We start from the raw sequence: 20,242 nt of genomic DNA, 5'->3' as shown, positions 1-20,242 counted from the left end.
GTTAATGCTTATAGAAAAGGAATGGGGAAAAATTTCCAAACCTTTATACTTGGTGAGGTGCAAGAACGGAACGGCATGGAGAAAAAGGGAGACCCTGAGCAGAGAGAACAGGTGGCTGCCTAAGTCAGCAACGGAAACCAGGAAGTTGAGGTGTTCAACAACCACACACAAGCAGCCTGTCGCCTTCTCACTCGACAGATACTACTTCTGTGCACACTGTGCTAACAGAGGCTGTGACAAGCCTCACCCCTCAGAAACTCAGCTTACAGTACGAGACTACTCTGAAAATGTGTACAATGACAGAAATCCCTCTGGAGTGGGTAGCAAGATGGAAACAGCTGTTTCTTTCCTGGAATCCTGGAACACTGATACACTGATTGTATTCCTCATTTGGAATTCATCTTCTTGTCTTTCATTGTGAATCATACTCATTCACACTCCATGGAGAATGTGAGTACGTTAAAGAAACAACATTGTGTTGGTATGATTTTTGCTGTTGCTTCTGTTTCTGTTGGTGGCAAAAACATTATGTGCTCTACTACCATTGAGTCCCATCCGAAGCCCAAAGTCACTATGTTGGATTAACCACAGGATCAGGAATAAGCCCGTTACACATAGGTTATCAACAAATGATTTTAAAATTAATTGCCCTATAAATCTAAGATGGTTTGTTCCTGATGGAGTGCACAATGAGCTACAGATTTGAACGGGGCTCGAAGACCCTGAGACCTACTGTGACTTTACAACTGAGGAAAGAGGGGGCTTGGAGAAGATCCGGGCAGATTACCAGCTTAGTACACAGGAGCCTGGTATTCAAATAGGGCCTGCTGTTTGCTGAGCAAAGCTCTCAAGAGAAAAATTCAAATAAGAATGGGATCAACTCAGGACACAGGCTGCTGTGATGTGTATCAGCCCATGTCATTATCTTCTTAGCCCAGCATGGTGAGTACCAATCTAGTCATGCTGTCACAGATGTATGTGCTTATGATCAGTTTCTGAGCAAGGACAAGTCCAAGAGATATAACATTTTTCTTTTTCTTTTTTTTTTTTTGTTTTTTTGAGACAGGGTTTCTCTGTGTAGTTTTGGTACCTGTCCTGGATCTTGCTCTGTAAACCAGGCTGGCCTTGAACTCACAGAGATCCGTTTGGCTCTGCCTCTGAGTGCTGGGATTAAAAGCGTGCGCCACCGCCGCCGCTGCCACCACCACCACCAGGCTCAAGACACCTACCTTTAACAACAGTCCCCAAATGATATTGTCAAGAATAACTACCTAGGGTCTTGCAAAGCTGAATGGTACTCCCTCAACTCCTCTCTGAGAATCTATAGACGATTAATTGTTTATAGGACAGGGAATATCATTTTCTTCAGTAATGTAACCACCGATGACAAGTTGTCCATGCTCCTATAAATAACAGCCGACCCATTATTTGTAAGAAACCCTAATGAACCTCAATGGGTCACTAGGGGAAAAAAGTCATGAACATAGAAAGGTGACAGTTGGAAAGAGGAAGAGGATCAATAGGAGTGAGAGGAGGAAAAGAGAGTAATGGAGGTGGGTATGACCAAAATACATTACTGTTTGAAAAATCATAATACACCCCGGTATGTATAATTAATATATAGTAATCAAAACCAAGGATAATATTAAATGGTATAGAGCTTTTGAAATAGACTCAAAACCTGTGGGGATAGTTTGTTTTCATGCACAGTCATGCAGAAATATAGTTGGAAGATTTGATCTAATGGTAATAAACTCAATAGAATCAGAAAGGAAGGGAGGGAGGGTTGGAGGGAGGGAGGGAGAAGGGAGCAGAGAGGGAGGAGAGAGGGGGAGGGAGGAAAAGAAGGAAGGAAGAAAGGAAGGAAGCAAGCAAGCAAGCAAGCAAGGATAATATGGCTGCAAGCAGACACCTGTAAAATAGCAGCAGTGACCAGGCCAGTGTGGTCTGCTCATTCGTGTCATACACTGTGAACGAGTAAGTATTTATTAATCAGAGAACCAAGGAAATGGGAGAACTTTACAAAGTAGATTTCCTATAGGCTTGAGGGGGGCAGGGAATAAAAGCTCTTTCTCCCAGCTATGAGCCTCAAAAGTTGCACAGACTCATCTAATCACAGGGTTTCATGGTGATTGCCTGCTCTGGTCACTCACAGGGGCTAACCAGCATCATCACTGCACAGCTTTCTCTAAGTGCCATCAGGGCTCCTTTCTGTGGGTGCCACTGAACACACTCGTGACCTCACACCAAACTGTCATCACTTTCTGAAGTCCTCTCCCCTCCGTGTCTGACATGTGAAATGTCATTGCAGAGAGCTTTTCCCAAAGCAAAGTCTAACACTAAAAGGTAGCACAGATCCTGAACAGCTCTGAGTCCCAGGGTGAGGACTGAACGGTCTTACCCATGATCTCAATAGAATAACAACAGCCAATATTTCACTGTTGGATAAATAAAAAAAAAATCGTTTAAAGTTGAGGCTTCAAAAGTATATGAAAGTTGCTATTCTGGAGTGTCAAAGGAAGGTATAATACTTTCAGAACTCTTTAATGGAACCTAAGTTATTAATGTACTAGAATCAACTATAATTTATGGTGAAGAAAATGCTTCATAAATGTTTAAAATATGCACCTCTTTATTAATATTTAACAGCTCCATCCAATGAGCTAGCAATTCCACTTAATAGCATCGGAGACTTTAACATATATTAGTGGAGACGTAGTTCATTGTAAGGGAGTAGTCTCACTTCCAATCTATGCTGTGATACAAAGCAGAATGAAGCAAAGAATATGAAGCCTTCTCAGTACACAGAAACTGAAAGATCAAGTTGAAATCTCAGCCAAAACTGTTCTGAATCAGATTAAGTGATAAACAGTTGTATATTCAAAAGATCATAACGAGGACATGGAAGGGATTGGAAGGAGAAAACGCAAGGGAGAAAACAATGTAATTATGTTTTAATTCCAAGAAATTAAAAGCAGCATGATGAATGTAAATGTGACAGTATAATACATTGTATATAAAGAAAGCCCAAGGGCTGCAAATAGTCTAACTTGTGTGTATAAGAAACAAAGCCCACAAACCTAAATTCAGGCTGTTGGTTGTTAGTGAATGAAGATGTTCCATGTCATCAAATCTGCCGTGCAGACCATTTCCTTCAGAGGAGGGTATGGGCGACCGGGAATCAAGGCCAAATGTTTCTTTCATCTTGAAAGGAAGAAAACCAGAAATTTGGCATGATGAGAAGCAATGAGAACACCATAATGTTGTTCAAACCAGACAGCAAATACATGGAAAACAGGGGCTGCAAGCTGCTGCACACACCACACCCTCCAGGGGGTTATTCTGTCATGAGTTGTAACAAGTGCTGCATGAGCCCGGACCCAGACACCTAGATATTTAGTAAGAGTTTTGATTTTAAGCATGAACAAATGGGTATAAATGATCATATTCCAGAACACATAACGAAAAGACCTGGTTGTTAATCAAGTCAACTGGCGATGAAAAGCATCCTAGATGTGTTCTTCGGACACCATGACGTCGCTGCTACTTCGCGGCCTTTGCTCTGCTTCCCTGGCGCTCTTATCTTGTTTGGTTGCTGTACTCATTTTTTGTTTTCCAGACAGGGTCTGACTAAGTGGCCCAGGCTGGCCTTGAACTCTCAGCCTTTCAACAGCTGGATGATAGGCACACACCAGATGCCTGTCATGTGGATTGGCCCAAAACAGAACTTATGGACTGACAAACAGTGCCCTTTCCTCCTGTCTTCCCTTTATGGGCGCTCCTTTTATGGGTTTTTAAAGTTATATTCTGTTGGAATGCTGAAACACTTGTGCCTTCCCCCACAGTCTTATCTTGAATCAAACTGCTCAAGGGGGTTAAGTAGTGAGACACAGACTTTAAGCTGAAGGCAACTGAAATACAGCAGGTACAAAAGGATCAGCTTGTTCCTTACAGAAAGACAGAATCAAAATCTCGCTGTGAAAGACATTCTCCCTGCAGGCAAAGGGAAAGCACATCTTCCTCTTCAAGCATAAAATCAGAAGCCTTAAGCCTCCCCCTAACACTAGGTCACACTTTCACGACTTCGTATTTCTTGCCAATTGCATATCTGAGTAACTGACTCTGTAGCTTCTTTGAGTCCTCTCTTATGGGGCTCCCATGCTATATGAACTTGTGAAGTAACCACACATGCTTTTCTCTTGTTCATCTGTCTTACTGCAATTTCACTTCAGGGCTCTGCAAGGTTGGAAACAGGATTTGTCTGCCCCCACAGCTCCAAAGTAGAGATGTTAGGAGGCACACCTCTAGCGAGGTGATCAGGTCATGGAAGCCAAGACTTTATGAAGGAAATCTGTGACCTGGAAGAAAAGATCCAGTGAAGAGACTTCTAGACAACCCCTTAATAGAAACTTCCACTTAGGAATCCTAAATCAAACCCTTCCCAAAGCATAAATGCTACGGACAGCCTGATCTTAGGTCTCTCAGTCTCCAGAAGGTAAGAAATAAATTCCTGATGTTAAAAAATAAATTTTTCATGTCAATAAGCCACCCCAGTAAATGGCATGTCCATTATAGCAGCTCAGACATAGATATAGAACATAAATTGTCATAACTTTCTATGAGCATAAATTAAAAGTTTATGCTCACAATATAAATATATTTAATTAATTTAAGTGAACAGCATTTTTAAAGAAATGTTTTGTTTTACTTTATGCACTCAGAGTCTAACTCTATAAGCCTGGCTAGCCTCAGTTTGTAATCCTCCTGCCTCCAACTCCTGACTGTTGGAATTACAAAAGTGTACCACCACACAGGGTACCACTGTTGTTTATTGTTGGAGATTTTGATGGTTCAAAATAAAAATAGGACGTTTATATTTTCTAATGATCCAGTTTCTATAGAATTATAATAGTCAGACTTCAGTGGTGAAGAAGGCGTGCCGCTTAACTGCTAGGCTAATTCCTGCCAGTTTTCCCAAATGAAACAAACCATGATCTCAGAGGACATAATATCAGATGGCCAGTGGAGCTGACCATGCAGCACGCAGCTCCAGTGTTACATGGGGGTGAGAAGGAAGTAAGGTGTGACTACCTGTCTGACTGGAGTAAAAGCAGCAATAACTCCTCAGAGAGGGGAAAGGCGGAGATGGAAGGCAGTGCTTAAAAAGATGGCGTACTTAAAAAGGAAAACAACTGACAATAGTTTGGGCTGACTGGGGTGTTTCATACTGTCAGTGGTAATTCTGCTGATAGTAACTGGTAAGCAAGAAAAATCACTCCAAATCTGGATTTCAGTAAAGCAGATTTGAATTTTACTATTTTAATTTAATTTTATGTATTTGGGTGCTTTGCCTGCATGTTTATGTGTGCACCTTGGTGCCTGCCTGATAGGTACTGAGACTGAACACAGGTCCGCTAGAAGGGCAAGCAGTGCTCTTAACTGCTGAACTAGCTCTCCAGCCCTCAGTGAAACAAACTGAGGTTAGATGGTTAGATCTTTAGAAAACTGAATTTGGGGTTTTTTTTATAAATAAGAGAAAAAATGAATATACTGTCATTCTGGCAATAATTCTGAAAGGAAAAAAAAAAGCACAAACAAAAAAACAAGACCTTTAAAAAATGGGTAGAGGTTGCAATATTGGTTTCCCACAGAACATATTGGGTCAATGAGCACATAAAAGATGCTTACCATCACTTAACACTAATTAATGAAATTCGTATCAGTGTCATAATGAGGTAGGTGTGGTGGTGCATGTCTGTAATCTCAGCTCTATACCCCAATACTCAAAGAAGACTAAGGCAAGAGAATCTAGAATTCAAAGCCAGCCAGAGTGCTGTTTTAAGTCTGAAATATCTCTACAGGCCATAATGGAGGACTGTGAAACCTTAAGGAGGCAGGGCCTGGCTGACAGCAGCTGGCCACTAGGGAGGAGCCTCTGAGGGCTCCAGTCACCTCTGGCTCTAGCCTATGTTTTCTGTTCTCTGTTCACACCACCACTGAACAAACCTCTCCCACACATTCCTGCCACCAAGAACTGTTCACATCATTGTGCCTTCCCTGCTATAATTAACAGGCAGAAATCCACTCGAAACCACGAGCTAACGTAACCCTCTCTCCTTTAGGTTTTCTGTTGGGTGGCTCTCCTCTCCCAGGAACAAGGCTGGTAACCAGGGCACTGGCAGATGGGCGGACTTGCTATTTACAAACACAGACTTTAAAAACTCAGGCAAACCAGCATTAACAAGGGTGTGGAGAAGCAGAACACTGAACACTGCACAGGATAACTGCTCTGACAAAAAACAAACCCTAACCCATCTGATGGCATCAACATGATGAGATCAGAACCAGAGAATGAAGAATTCGGACCCAGGCTTGGCTGACGGCGACAATGTGTAAGGTCCTTTTCAAGGTCTTTCTTTCCTATTGGTTTGTAAGTCAGGATCTAGCTCAGCACTAACTTCAAATTTCCTATGCAGCAAAGGCTGATCCTGAACTCCTGATCCTCCTGCCTCCACTTCCCAAATGGTGGGATTACAAGCACCTAGCTCATACACCCCATGTTCCTCCATGCTCAGCTATTGCCAACACATCCCTAAGGGTCACTTACATTCACACCCATGCTTTACATGCCCCACAAACGTGCAGATTTCATTTACAATGTGGATCATCTGTTAGCTCTGCAATCATTCAGACAGGGCACTTCTGACAGAATACTTGCCTAACAAGCATTTCCACTAATAGGCTGGGCCAACTCCTATTTTAGGACTTCACAAACTTCATATTCAATAGACCGTAATTGTAATTTCTCTCTCTTAAAAACCTGCCTTAGAGTCCTTGAAAAATGTTTAGTGGTCACTGTGACCTGTGCATTCCCACAGTAATGCTGTTATTCCCAAATAAACACCAGGATCCTTTGGAGACTTTCCAATTGTGATTTAGGCCGGCAACCTAAGAGAACTGAAAAAGATTTGAACAATATTTATAAACCCATATCTATAGCAACATTACCCATGAACAATAAGGGTAGAGGACTAGAGACATGGCTCTATTGAGGGCTGGACTGATCAACCTGGCCTTTTCCTGATGCACAGAGAAGAAACACAGCTCCCTCTCTAAAAGCAAGAATATGATTGGCAAAGCTGGTAATGGCCTGAGGCCAGGGCTTTGGGGGAACTGTGGCTTCGGATCCCAAGAACCCAATCAACCTACCATATTTGGCTCTGGTTACCAGTCCCAAGATTGCTGTGTGCTCGGTTTATGATGCTCTTGAGATACCCTGTGTTGCCCTTGTGCAACATTGTTTAATTAGCTTCCTGCTGACTTAGACCCATTGTATGGCAGCCTGCTTTCTCTGTCCCATTTCTTCCCTAGAAATAAATAGTATATACAGTGCTGTACTTAGTAATAAACTACTTTGGCCTAAGATACAGCTTGTACAAGACCTTCCAGTTCCAGACTTCTTATCTTCTTTATCTTCTATCATTATCTTCTGATCTCATGGTCCTCTCTCTCAGGACCCTATCACTGAAGAACAACCTGATGGTCCCTGTCATGGCTGGTAGCTAAAAGCACTCACAGCTCTTATTGGGGACCTGGGTTCAGTACCCAACACCTACATGGAAAGCCAAAATGTGGCACATGTGAGAACATACTCAGAAACTGTGAGTTGCTACAGAGATGACTTTAAGCTAAAGATGTCACGTATTTTGAACTTTCCCCACATGGCTGAAAGTAGCAGTTTTGGCTAGCCGCAACACATGCCTATGAGCTCAGCACCTGAGAACCAGAGGCCAGCTGATGTCAAGGCTGCTAACAGTCCGATCTACACAGTAAGACCCCATCCCAAAAAACACAAAGGCAGGAGGAGGGCAGTGGCAAGAGGCCACTTGTGGGAAAAAAGCTGTTACATGTCATGGCAGCTGGGTCTACTCCCAGGAATAACAGTAGGCCTAATCCGTATGCATGCCTGAGGATGGCAGCACCTCAGACACCTAAAGAAATAAACACTGCCACAAATTTTTGCATCTCAGGACTGTCCCCTAAAAAACGTTCATTTATGTTTCCTAAACACACCTATTGGTTCTTCCCATAGAAACCTTTTCTTGTTCTCTGCTAACGTCTTCTCTCACTTTAACTGACAGTCTCCTAGGTCCGACCCAAAAGGGGCAAAAGGAAATATTTCCCATTGAGACATACAGGGTAAATTATTCGGCCTTAACGAGGATGTCTGACACTCACTTCGACATGAATGAACCTGGAAGAGCTTATGCTAATTAAAATAGATCAGACATATAATGATAATGTTCACAACTTCCCTTCTATGAAGAGTCAATTCCTAAACAGAAGACAGAGTTACAGTTAGTGCCAGGCGGGGACAGGCAGGGTGAAGGCACTCATTGTTTCGTGGTCTCAGGGTTTATGTAAAGGAAGATGTGGTCCTGGGATGGACAGAGATGGTGGTCACACAACAGTGTAACTGTATTTAATGCCACCAAACTAGACGCCAAAAAAGTACATAATACAGACATTAACACAATTTTGGCAGGGGTTGGGGGCAGATCCAGGAACTTTCATGGTTCACCTTTTAACTAAAATAAGAATGTGGGTAGTAGAGGAAGATCAATGGTTGAACTTCTTGGGCATTATTTGTATATCACAAACACAGTCTTCCAAAGACAGAAGCAGCAATGTCCCTCTACACTCTTGAGGGCAGCCCCTAAATAGGTGCTGGGAACTAAATGGTCTTAAGTCATCTGAATATAGTTTTAAATCCTCTCAGGGATTATGATATCTCACACATGTTAATATTATAGATTAAATACCTTAGTTTAATCCTAAATCTGAAAATTTTAAGTACCAACATTACACAGGTGGAAAATTCCACTTTGTGACTTCATATGACAAAATACAGGCCACTAAAAACATTGTACAAAGCCATGTTTACTTTTGTACAAAGTATTTATAACTTTCAGGCTATACATGCACATATGAAACCAACAAATTCTGGTTGGGGACTTAGTTCTCACTCCTAGCATATTTCATTGTATATTGCAAATCCTCCAAAAAGTCTGTACCTCTTCTGGTACCAAGGATTTCAGATCAGGGAGACTCAACCCAAACTGGGTCATGGGTTACATGATTAAGTTATGGTTTTAGAGGTCCATCAGTACTGAGAAGCAAATAAAGGTCCAAGCCTACCCTGCCATCACTGTAGAAGGGAGTTAATGCCAAGTGAGAACTTGGGATAATTTGAAGAAAATCAAGTGGTATTTGTTCAGAATATATGAGAGTTGAAACAATATTCATCAATATGTCCTATAACATTAAATCATATAATTCAACGTGAGAAGAGGCAAAAATTTAACATTTTGCAGATTTTGAAATATCAATGGTTAAGTGTAAATACTATGAACACATATTTGGCTATTTTAATCTACAACCTTAACAGTTTATGTGTGAAAATGGACCAGTACTCAGGCTGATTTTTATTTGGAGGTCTAAGTTATTCTTTCTATATAAGAAAATGGTCATAACAAGCAAGAATGGCTGAATTAGGAAGAGAAACAAGACGGAAGTAAGGCACTGGGCTGGTTTCAACGAGGCTGTCCCAGTGGCTCAGATGTTCAGTACTCGATCCCTTTTTGGTAGTGCTGTCTGGGTGGACTTAGGACTCGTGGCCTTGCTGGGGGAGAGCTTTGAGGTGTCGAAGCCTGGTGCCATTCCCAGTGCTCTCTCTCTCTCTTCAAGTCTAAGATCTGAGCCCTCGGCTTTCTAGTCAGATGGGTCTGGGCTGTGCAGGAAAGCTGAGTATGAGCCAGAGAGCAAGCCAGCAAGCAGTAAGTATTCCTGCTTCAGTTTTTGCTTGAGTTCCTGCCTTGACTTCCCTCAATGATGGATTGTGACCTGGAAGTATAAGCTGAAACAAACCTTTCCTGCTCCAGGCTGATTTTGGTCAGTGTGTTTTATCACAGCAGCCAAAAGCAAACTAACAAGTACAAATTAAAGAACTACCGTATCTCAAACAAGCTACCTAAAAATGAAGATGATATACTTGGAAGTGTTGAATGATCGGAAAGTGATTGCTGTGAACAGAGAGACAACATTAAATATGCACTGAAATAATTTGTATGAAATTATAATTAAAGGCAAAAATTAGCCTAATATAACTTTTAAGATATGAATGTTTGACTAATGTATTGAGTAAATATTCTGAATATCTATTTTTTATATTTCATCTCTCACCCTAAAAGTTTAAGAAGCAAAATGAACCAATATTTCAAATTGTATTTAATTTAGATGAGTAAAATTTTTCTTTTTATGGGAAAAAGCAGCCACAGCAAGAATGTATGCACCTCTTCAGTGATCTCTAATTCTAGTATGGTTATGTACGTGAGTACTCAGTATGAAACTGAGCACTTAGGACCCAGGGAAGGGCTGGCAAGGGGGAAGCCACTGTCATTGGAGTATACCAGGCAACCGTGGGGCACTATTCCCACATCCAAGATCATTCACAAATGACAAACGTCCGTTCCCTGGTAGCCTGCGAGACCCCTCTGCTGTGGGGAATCCTTGAGGCTTCGTCAACACAGCTAGGACAGCACCAGCAGAGGGACCCCTGGGATTTGCAGGAGGGAAGGAGATGAAATGTCCAAGGAAGACAAGGGAGATGGCCCAACTTCTGACTGCTTTGCTCATCATGCAGAAAAGGGTCAGACTCAGCACCAGGAGCAGGGGCCTGTGTGTGGGCACAATACCAGCATAACTTTAAAAGATACCCTCTAGGGCAGGCAAGGTGGCTCAATGGTTAAGAGCACTTGCTAACCTTGCAGAGGATCCTGGTTTGATTCCCAGAGTCCACAGGATTTCTCTGTGTAGCTTTGCGCCTTTCCTGGAACTCACTTGGTAGCCCAGGCTGGCCTCGAACTCAGAGAGATGCACCTGGCTCTGCCTCCCGAGTGCTGGGATTAAAGGCGTGCGCCACCACCGCCTAGCTTGTAACTCCAATTTCATGGTATCTGACACTCTGTTCTAGTCTCTCCAGATACAAGTCATGGACATGGTGCATATACACACATGCAGGCAACATACCTATACACATAATAAAACTAAAACCAAACTGAAATAAATAAATAAAAACATCATCTATACTAACTTTCTTCTCATTGGTCTGAAATTAATTCAGGCCAGAAAATAAACAAATTTAAAAAACATTAAAAAATTCAACAGGCAACTAATTAACTATAATTTTAAAAATCAAGTTTACTGGTAATTTAATAGTAAGGATAAACCTATTAAAAGGTAATGCTTCCTGCTAAGTTATACATAGGCTCAAATCTCAAATCTCTCTGGCACATACTGCTGAAGCATCACATATAAGCAGGGAGAATGCTGAGAACAGCAAAGATATAAGTATAATACACTTCGTGTAAATTTTGCCTTCATTTGCCCTGACATACATACTATGTAAGAAACACACAACCACATTTCCCTAAGGGAATTTAAAAGAAAAATCTTAATGATTAAAAGGACTCTTTATTGAACTGAGAAATTAGAAGAAAAATATCACACACACAAAGCATAGTGAAAAAACCACTCATCCAGCAATGCAACCACAGCTCCCAGATTCCAGAGAAGTAGTGTGACATGAAAAGATGACTTCACGTGCACAACCATGCTCCTGGCAATGCACCTGGTAAGCCATCCTAACTGTGAAAAGCCCATCTCATTTCTGCTTTGTCTGTGGGAGTAACATGAGCGAAGGAAGGCCAGAGCGGGGAGGAGATAGAGGCTGTGTAGCAAAGCCGTACCATGTCTGTGGTGCTGTAGCTATACTCCTGCATCTCCTGGGAATATACACTCCTCATGGACTCTGCATCATCGCCTCCTGAGAGGTTAGTAGGCAGCCACTGTGTGCCAACCTGGAGTTCCTGCCTAGGAGGTGCATGGGTGGTGGCCTCCTGAATGCGAGGTGGTGGGTGTAACTCCATGGCCCGGAGGTGATCTTGATAGAGTTCATATTCCTCATCAACAAGCATCTCTCTTTCCTCACCCCCTCCCTCCAGGGGAGGGCTCAGAAATTCATGCATTTCCCAGGCTTCTGAGCTGGTATCAATTTCTTTTTGTTGGAACTGCAAAGACTTTCCCAAATCTAGAAATGGTTCATCCACAAGTTCTTCAAGATACGGCTCATCTCTAAATCCCTGTAAAATAGAAGTTTTTAAAAAATGTTAAGTTCTACTTGTCTTAAATCTGCACTATGCACCTCAACCTGATAAAGTGCCCATCTAACTGCAGTACACTGCCTTAGTCAACACAAGATCAGAATCAGCTGCGCTTCTGCGTCACCAAACAACAAGAAGCTGCAGCTCATTCTGCACAGCCCAGAAATCAGACATGGAGTAAAGAGGTGGAAGCCTGCCATTGCCAAGGTGAACTGAAAGCTCCATCATATCATAACTACCCGACAATTCTCCATCACCATGGTTAAAATGCTGCACCAAATATCAACTCGTCCCTAACACAAAATGTACTTCATAAATGCAAAGTCATTTCATACTTAAGAAGGTAAAGTCTGAAAAGCTCAGTGTGGTCAAGCCTGAGTAACTAAAAAGAAGTCAAAGCTATCTGAATGTTCAAATCACTTTCTCTTTTTTTTTTTTTGTAGGGTTGGGGATTGAACCTAAGGCCTTGCACATGCCAGGCAGCATTCTAGTGCTAAGCTATACCTCTAGTCTTTAAAAAACAAAACAAAATAATAATAATAATAATAATAACCTTCATAAATTAAAGACATAGCTATATCCCTCAAGTATTTTGAGTATAATTTACTTTTAATTACCCTTATAACAGAAACAAGATTTTTACCTGCACTGAGAATATGCTAAGGAAGAATGAATACAGTGTAGTTTCGCTGAGCCGCGGCCCTAACTCTGGGGAGCCTGTAGCTCTTGAGCAGAGGCCTAATCCCCTGTAAACCAACACTCATTCCTATAGTAAGCCCCATCCATTAAGCACTACCTAGTGCAAATTCCTACAATCAACGGCCCCCCTGCCGCCTTCTTATAACTCAGCAACACCATGTGGTGACGCTTCACATTAAAATAGTGAACCAATACAGCAACTTGATTCAAAACAGTCAGACTCAGAGGATATATTTGAAAATATTGCAATTACAAAATTTTAACACAGTGTCTAAACTTTTTAAAGTGTGATGGACATTATGGGAATGCCTATCAGTCTGAGACACTGTACATATATGTCAGAATGTTACTAAACAATTGTTATCAAGCAAAACAACGAATATATAGACTTTAGGGATAGAAGGAAAGCTCAATATATACTGTCTATGATTACAGTATCAAAGGGGTTTGAATAGACAGTCTTCTTTGGAAAGTATTTAATTATGAAATTGCTCCATTTTCTATAGAATTTTACATGATGTCTGTTTTCAATGATATATTCTTTCTCCCAAATTTGAGGTTTATATTAGTGCTTAGAAAGGTTTGTTCTTTAAACATATGCTTACATTGATTGATTAATTTGGGGTGGAGGGAGGTGTGTGCTCAGCACATGTGTGGAGGTCAGAGGACCATCTGTGGAGTGGCCTTCTCCTCCCACCTCGTAGGTGCCAGGACTGAGCTCCTGTCCGGCGTGGTGGCAAGTGCCTGAACTGAGCCATTTACAGTGTTCATCTTTAGAAAATGTCCACATCTTCTGTCATTTAAAGAGACACTGTAAGACTAAATGAAAACATTTAATTTAAAAAATACTAATTAAAGAGTAGGAGGCTGGTAGGACATACCTGTGATTACAGAGGTGGGGGTCTTATCTGATTTGTAACTGTTAAGTTGAGTGAGTGGGGACAAGCTTGTGTCTTTATAGTAACTTTAACTTACCAAAAAAATCATTCAAATGGCAAATAATTTTATCAAATACCTTGGGTGCCTCAAGGATTAAAGATGAATGTATGTCATGAACAGTTTCTGAAGGCTCACTGTTGTCTTCATTGTTGCTTGAATGTAAAATAAAACAACTTTCTTCCTTCTCATCTTCCTGAAAATAAAAACCAATTTATGATGAAGAAAATCCTTCAGTTTCAACTTCGATAGTTCTCCTCCAGTGCAATCACTCAACAAAGTCTATGCAAATACGAACAAAGCAAACTTTCACCCACAATGGAAAGAAAATGAACCTTAGGCCAGAACTGATCAACTTTAAGTATTCTTTAAAGAAAAACCAGTCACCCAGAAAAAGGCCTTGCAGATATAGCTATGACGTGATCTCTGTGCCAAGCATAGGCTTACATATTTTAACATTCCCGAGATAGTCATTAACAGGCACTCTAAGAAGAGGGTGCCTTATTGACGAGGAAAGGGCTCAATCAGTACTAGTCACTCAATAGTTACATGTCCAGAATCTGACTCCAGAACCTGTGTTCTCAATTACCACACCATGTAACCCCTATTTTACAGCTCAGCAAGGTGTGTGTGTGTGTGGGGGGGGGAGGCTCATGGTGCATAACCTTAGAACCACAGAGTAAGCCATAGCTCTACAGCCAAGGGCCAGTGTGGTCTGCCTAGAGCTAAAAACACAGTGAAGTTTTTAAAGCCAACTCATTGTTTTTTTGAATCCAGTATGTTTGAGGTAAGTTTGCAGAGGAAAAGATAAATTGCTATCATGGATAAGATGAAAATATATCATTGTAGTTCTATTAGGATAGTTATTATATGGCTTAATACTACAGAAGTAATTCTGCTCTGTTACATATCTATAGTCTTACTGCTCCAGCCTGACTTAGGTTCTTCTTACCTATATTTTTCCTGCCTCCACACAGGCATACACCACCCTGCCCTCTTTATTCAGAGTACTCCACCATCTCAGTCATTTTCTCTTATCTTGGCCTCCCATTCCTAACTACCCTAGCAGCCTCAGACTCTGAGGAAGAGCTGTGAGCCAGGTTCCAGCTCTCAGTGAGGCTCTAAACCCTCTCTGGGCTGTGCTCTAGGGTCCGTCTCTACAGCACTCCCTCATCAGGAAGCAGCACAGCAAGTGTACTCTGTGGGTCACACTGCCTCAGACTTCCTAAAACTGCTCAAAGGGAAAGGTTAGGTTGCTTCCATCCTACAGGGCACATGTGGTTAAAGATTTTCCCATGCAGCCATGATAATCTAGCAAATAATTATCAGAGAAAATACAGACAAAAATACTTGCCACAAAAAAAGATGAAGCTCATAAAAATATGAATGTTTTCCCTCCTTAATTGATACAAAACTACACTGAATACTTCATCTTACCATCTGTTGCCTATGGCAGTACATTTCACATCTGAAAAAGTCAAGAACCTGGTTAGCCATATACTAGACTTACTTTTCAACGATTTAAAGTAACTGGTGAGTGTTATATTCAGACATCTGTTGTGTACTTCTAAAGAATAAAAAGAGGTAAAGATGGGTATTGGGTATATGTCTAGCATGGGAGGGCCCTGGAATCAATCCCTAAAAATGTAAAAAGCACTCCAAAGGCCACATGGTGAGTTCCTAATCCAAAAACACTTAGTGCAGTACACTGTTTACCACACACACACACACACACACACACACACACACACACACACACACACACACGAGCCAGTGAGGTGTCTGAACTACTATCATGTAGCATGCTAATATACTTCACATATTAAAAGAATTTTAGAGTCAAGAAAAGACTTTACTTCTTGATGTTCATTGCATTAAACATTTTTATAAAAGATTGATAGAATAAAACTAGTCTACTTTATCACCGTTTGTGAAATGAAAAACTACATCAGAACCACATAGGTGAGCAACTGGGAGGGAGACTGTGAAGGACTCGGGTCTCCATCTAAATAAACATCTCTCACTGGATACTGATGAGGCTTTTGAACCTTTAGGTCTGAAACTCACTGGGTTATTCAGGGCAAAGCCAAAAATGGGCTTCCTGAAACTCATTCTGACAACTTACCAGAACCAAATGACTGTTGGGATCCACGCACACAAACTGAACAGGACATCATAATAAAGCAGGATTACACAGTAGTGTGGCGAACAAAGGGTACACGGCTTGAAACTGTCCAATCAAGCTCATATTTTGACCCCCACCCCTCACTAATTAAAAAACTCTGGATAAAACTCTGTGTCTCCATTGGCTCATTTGTAACGAGAATGACAAGAGGGGGACTCTTAACCTTGCTTTGAAGATAACATTAATTAATATATGTGATAGGCTTAAAATACGTAGTGATGTACATAATAAATGCTCATTTAAAACTAGATGAAAATAATCAAGTATTTGTTTTACACTGAGAACCTCAACAACATAGTTTTAAGGAAGCAACAGTCAAGAACAGTCAGTCATAGGACATAGCACATCAAACCATAAGACGACCTCAAGTCAGCTTGACTCCACAATAGTTGTCAGCACTAGGGCCACTAGACATGCTGATGACAGACGAGGACAGGGACGTCGAAAAATGCCATTCCCATATAGACAAAAATACTATGGTTCATGAATTTCAGCTCACTGTGACCTAACATTCTAAAATAGTAGTTCCTAACCTGTGGGTTGTGACCCTTTTAGGATCAAATGACTCTTTCACAGAGGTCACATATCAGATATCCTGCATATCAGATATTTACATTATGATTCATAACTATAGCAAAATTACAGTTGTGAAGTTGCAAAAGTAATTTATGGCTAGGGGTCACCGTAACATAAGGAATTGTGTTAAATGGCCACAGCACTGGGAAGGTTAAAAACAACTGCTCTAAAATTAAAATGCAAAAGTATATAATTTACATATAAGAAATATGAATAGAACTTGGGAGTCTGTTTTGGAAACCTGTATGGTAGTACAAGTGGCAGAACCAAGGCTAGAAACGCCAGTAGTGAGCAATCACTCAGTGTGTCACATCTGATGACGTGGCCTTTATTCCTGAAACTTGCTCTGATGTTGTAAGTCAAGGACATTAAAAAACTTGCTTGCTGCTTACTGCTCTTTCAGAACAACGGAGTCTGATTCCCAGAGCCCACATAGGGTGGTTTACAAGCACCTCTAACTACAACTCCAGGGATTCTGATGCCCTCTTCTGGCCTCTTTGGGCACTGCACTCATAGGCAAAACCCTATATAACACTGAAATAAAATAAATCGGAGGAAAGAAAGAAAGGAAGGAAGGAAGGAAGGAAGGAAGGAAGGAAGGAAGGAAGGAAGGAAGGAAGGAAGGAAGGAAGGAAGGAAGGAAGGAAGGAAAGAAAGAAAGAAAGAAAGAAAGAAAGAAAGAAAGAAAGAAAGAAAGAAAGAAAGAAAGAAAGAAAGAAAGAAAGAAAGAAAGAAAGAAAAAGAAAGGAGGCTGTAGAGATGGCTCAGAGGTTAAGAGCATTGGTTGCTCTTCCAGAGGTCCTGAGTTCAGTTCCCAGCATCCACATGGTGGCTCACAACCATCTATAATGAGATCTGGCGCCCTCTTCCAAATAAATAAATCAACAATCATCTGTAGTGAGATCTGATACCCTCTTCTAAATAAATTAATAAATAATAAATCTTAAAAAAAAATAAATAAAAAGAAAGAAAAGAAACTTGCATAGGGTCAAACACATGGGAAGCAATGGGGAACAGATTTTATGTCCAGATGTATTTGTTTCCCCATGATCTTTACTGTACTAGTTTTATTTCCTTTATTAATAGAATTTAAGCCTTACAGGTGAGGCATATTTGTCTTCCAAATTCATGTTGCTAACTACTGTGCTGTTATCACTTCCTATATTGACTGAGTTCAGAACTTACCACCAAAGGCTTACAGATGCCAAGGTGCACAGCACCGGGGGGCACAGCCTTCAACACTTCGACAGCCTCAGCGAGTGTGGCATTGTCCAGAGAGAACTCATTGACTGAGACTAGGCGATCTCCAGGTAAAAGTTCTCCACTTCTTTCTGCTACACCATCTGCTACCAAGGAGCGAATCACAATCACCGACCTTGTGGGATCCAAGGGGTCCTACAAATTAAATGAAAGAAAGTCAGATTCCTGAAAATAACTATTGTAGGCTGAAGAAAGCTTATCTTTAACAAAGCTGATTTGTTTATCTAATATGGCCAGCACTCTGTTGACACTCCATAGAGGTTTAAATCAATGAAAACATCACTCTCTATATATTACAATATCAGCTTATATCAAGGTGAAGATATAAACTTAACCGTTTCACCTGCATGACTGCGTACTCAATACATGTAAATTTGTCCTTTAAACATTTGGTGACTGACTACAAGAGATCTGAGAAGAGTTAGGCCAAGATTCTGACACTTTCAAGCCATAATTATATTGTGGAACAAAAACATGGCCATGACTCCCTTTGGTCCCTATGTAGGCTCTAAGAGGAGCATAAGGTGGGAAACAACACTCCATCAATCAGCTGAGCAAATACAGCATCCTTCTAGGAAACCACTTAAGCTCAAAAGAAGAGAGAGAGAGAGAGAGAGAGAGAGAGAGAGAGAGAGAGAGAGAGAGAGAGAGAGAGAGAGATCGATCATTTTAAAGTGTATTTAGGAGCTGGAGAGATGAGTCAGCAGCTAAAACACTTACTCCAAAATCACAGTAAACAGGGTTTCAATTCCAGTACTTACATAGTAAGTTGGATGTTGCTGTAAATACCTATCTATAACCCTAACTCCAAATGGGGCAGACACAGGAGAATTGCTGGGATTTTCTGGCTTCTAGCCTATTGGAGAAAAGAGTAGCCCAAGAATCAAAGAAAGGCCCTGCCTCAAAGACAAACAGGAATGACAGAGGAAGGCACCTGGCATCCTCTTCTAGTCTCTGAATTGTGCATAGGTGCATACATCTTACCTACACATATACTCATATAGACACCCCCACACACACAAACATGAATAAATCTTCAGTAGTAAAGAGCTTGCCTGGCATGAAAGTAGCTTCAACACACCAGCAACACACATACATGGATGTGCTTACAGTACATGTTTTAAAAATAATCAAAATTATGACAATTTGGTGGCCTGATCAGACTGATTCCAATACAGATAAAGGGAATTCATGAGCAAGCCAATATGAGGATTTCTCATCCAGTACGAGAGCACTGTATTATTTTATTTGAGCACAGAAGATTGTAGACATATCAATGCATCTGCTTGAGGAATACCACTCTGTAGAACAACTAATCTGGAACTCAAAGTAATCCTCCTGCCTCAGGTGAGCCACCATACCATGCTTACTGTCTGAATTTGACAGATGACAGAAAGTAATACTGAGAAAATTAAGGAAACTGGACACCACTAGCCACTGTTAGGGGTAGAGCCAGACTTCAGCTGGGCAGTCCTCACTCCTGACCATCAAGCTCTGCTGTTTCCTCTGCATCATGGTAACTGTCAGGAAGAACTCTGAATGGTGGAATGCAACCCTGCTGCTGATATCCTATTCTCCAGTAGAGCTCTGTTGGTATTGCTGGTGTGGGTATGTGATGTGGCATTGTTGCCAAGCCTTCTTCATTAACGAGCTACAGCATATTTGTTCCTGCTGTTTCGTCTTGCAGGTACCATTCTACATAGGCCATGGCAGCAGAACAGGGTTCTACTGCTGCTTCTATTGAATTCTCCCTGAGAGACTCGGGAGGGGAGGTGGGGGTGGGGGGACACCTGCTTGTCGTACAACTGTAAGACTAAATTAACAAAGCAAAAATTTGTCAAAATGCAGGCTGTATCTATGAGAAGTGCTGGTGGCTCTTTTGGAGATTTCTGGTTGTTTTCCACACCTTAGTGCTTTAGACGGCAACATCCTTTTTAAAGCACTGCACAGAATTGTAACAAAGTATACATATTGATATCAACAAAGGCTAAATAGCTAAATCTTTGAAGAATGCTTTCAAATACAATTCTTGCTTTTTTTTCTCAATTGACCTTGTCTGTCTCCCAAGTGACCAGACCCTTGACATAATCTAAAATTTAACAGCACATATTCAGCAAGAGAACTAAAATAAAGAAACAAACCAAAACCAAGGGATTTACTAATAAGGTATGTAGTGTTAAACTATATTAACACTGATAATATCAAGTAGAGGGAGCTATTGTATAGGAAGAGAGCAGAGGTACTCAAAAAACCGGATGTGTATCCACAGGTAATCAGAGCAACAATATGGAAGAGTTGTCCAACCTTGTTACCAGCAACCATGAATCACAACGTGCATTCATTTTGAAATATGAAACCATTACAT

General features: G+C 41.0%; 1 protein-coding gene across 1 annotated transcript in view; it reads right to left on the bottom strand.

The window, feature by feature from the left end:
* Patj (PATJ crumbs cell polarity complex component) overlaps positions 1-20,242 on the bottom strand; it is a 332,069-nt gene that overhangs the window by 217,844 nt on the left and 93,983 nt on the right. Inside the window, 4 exon segments of the mRNA XM_028870280.2 lie at positions 3,081-3,204; positions 11,808-12,200; positions 13,936-14,052; positions 17,803-18,012. Of these exon segments, the coding sequence (XP_028726113.1) occupies positions 3,081-3,204; positions 11,808-12,200; positions 13,936-14,052; positions 17,803-18,012 (844 nt within the window).

Source organism: Peromyscus leucopus, chromosome 2 (genome assembly GCF_004664715.2).
Source record: "Peromyscus leucopus breed LL Stock chromosome 2, UCI_PerLeu_2.1, whole genome shotgun sequence".
Classification (NCBI taxonomy): Eukaryota; Metazoa; Chordata; class Mammalia; order Rodentia; family Cricetidae; genus Peromyscus; species Peromyscus leucopus.
The sequence above is the reverse complement of the archived record's forward strand: the minus strand, read 5'-3'. Positions and strand labels throughout refer to the sequence as shown.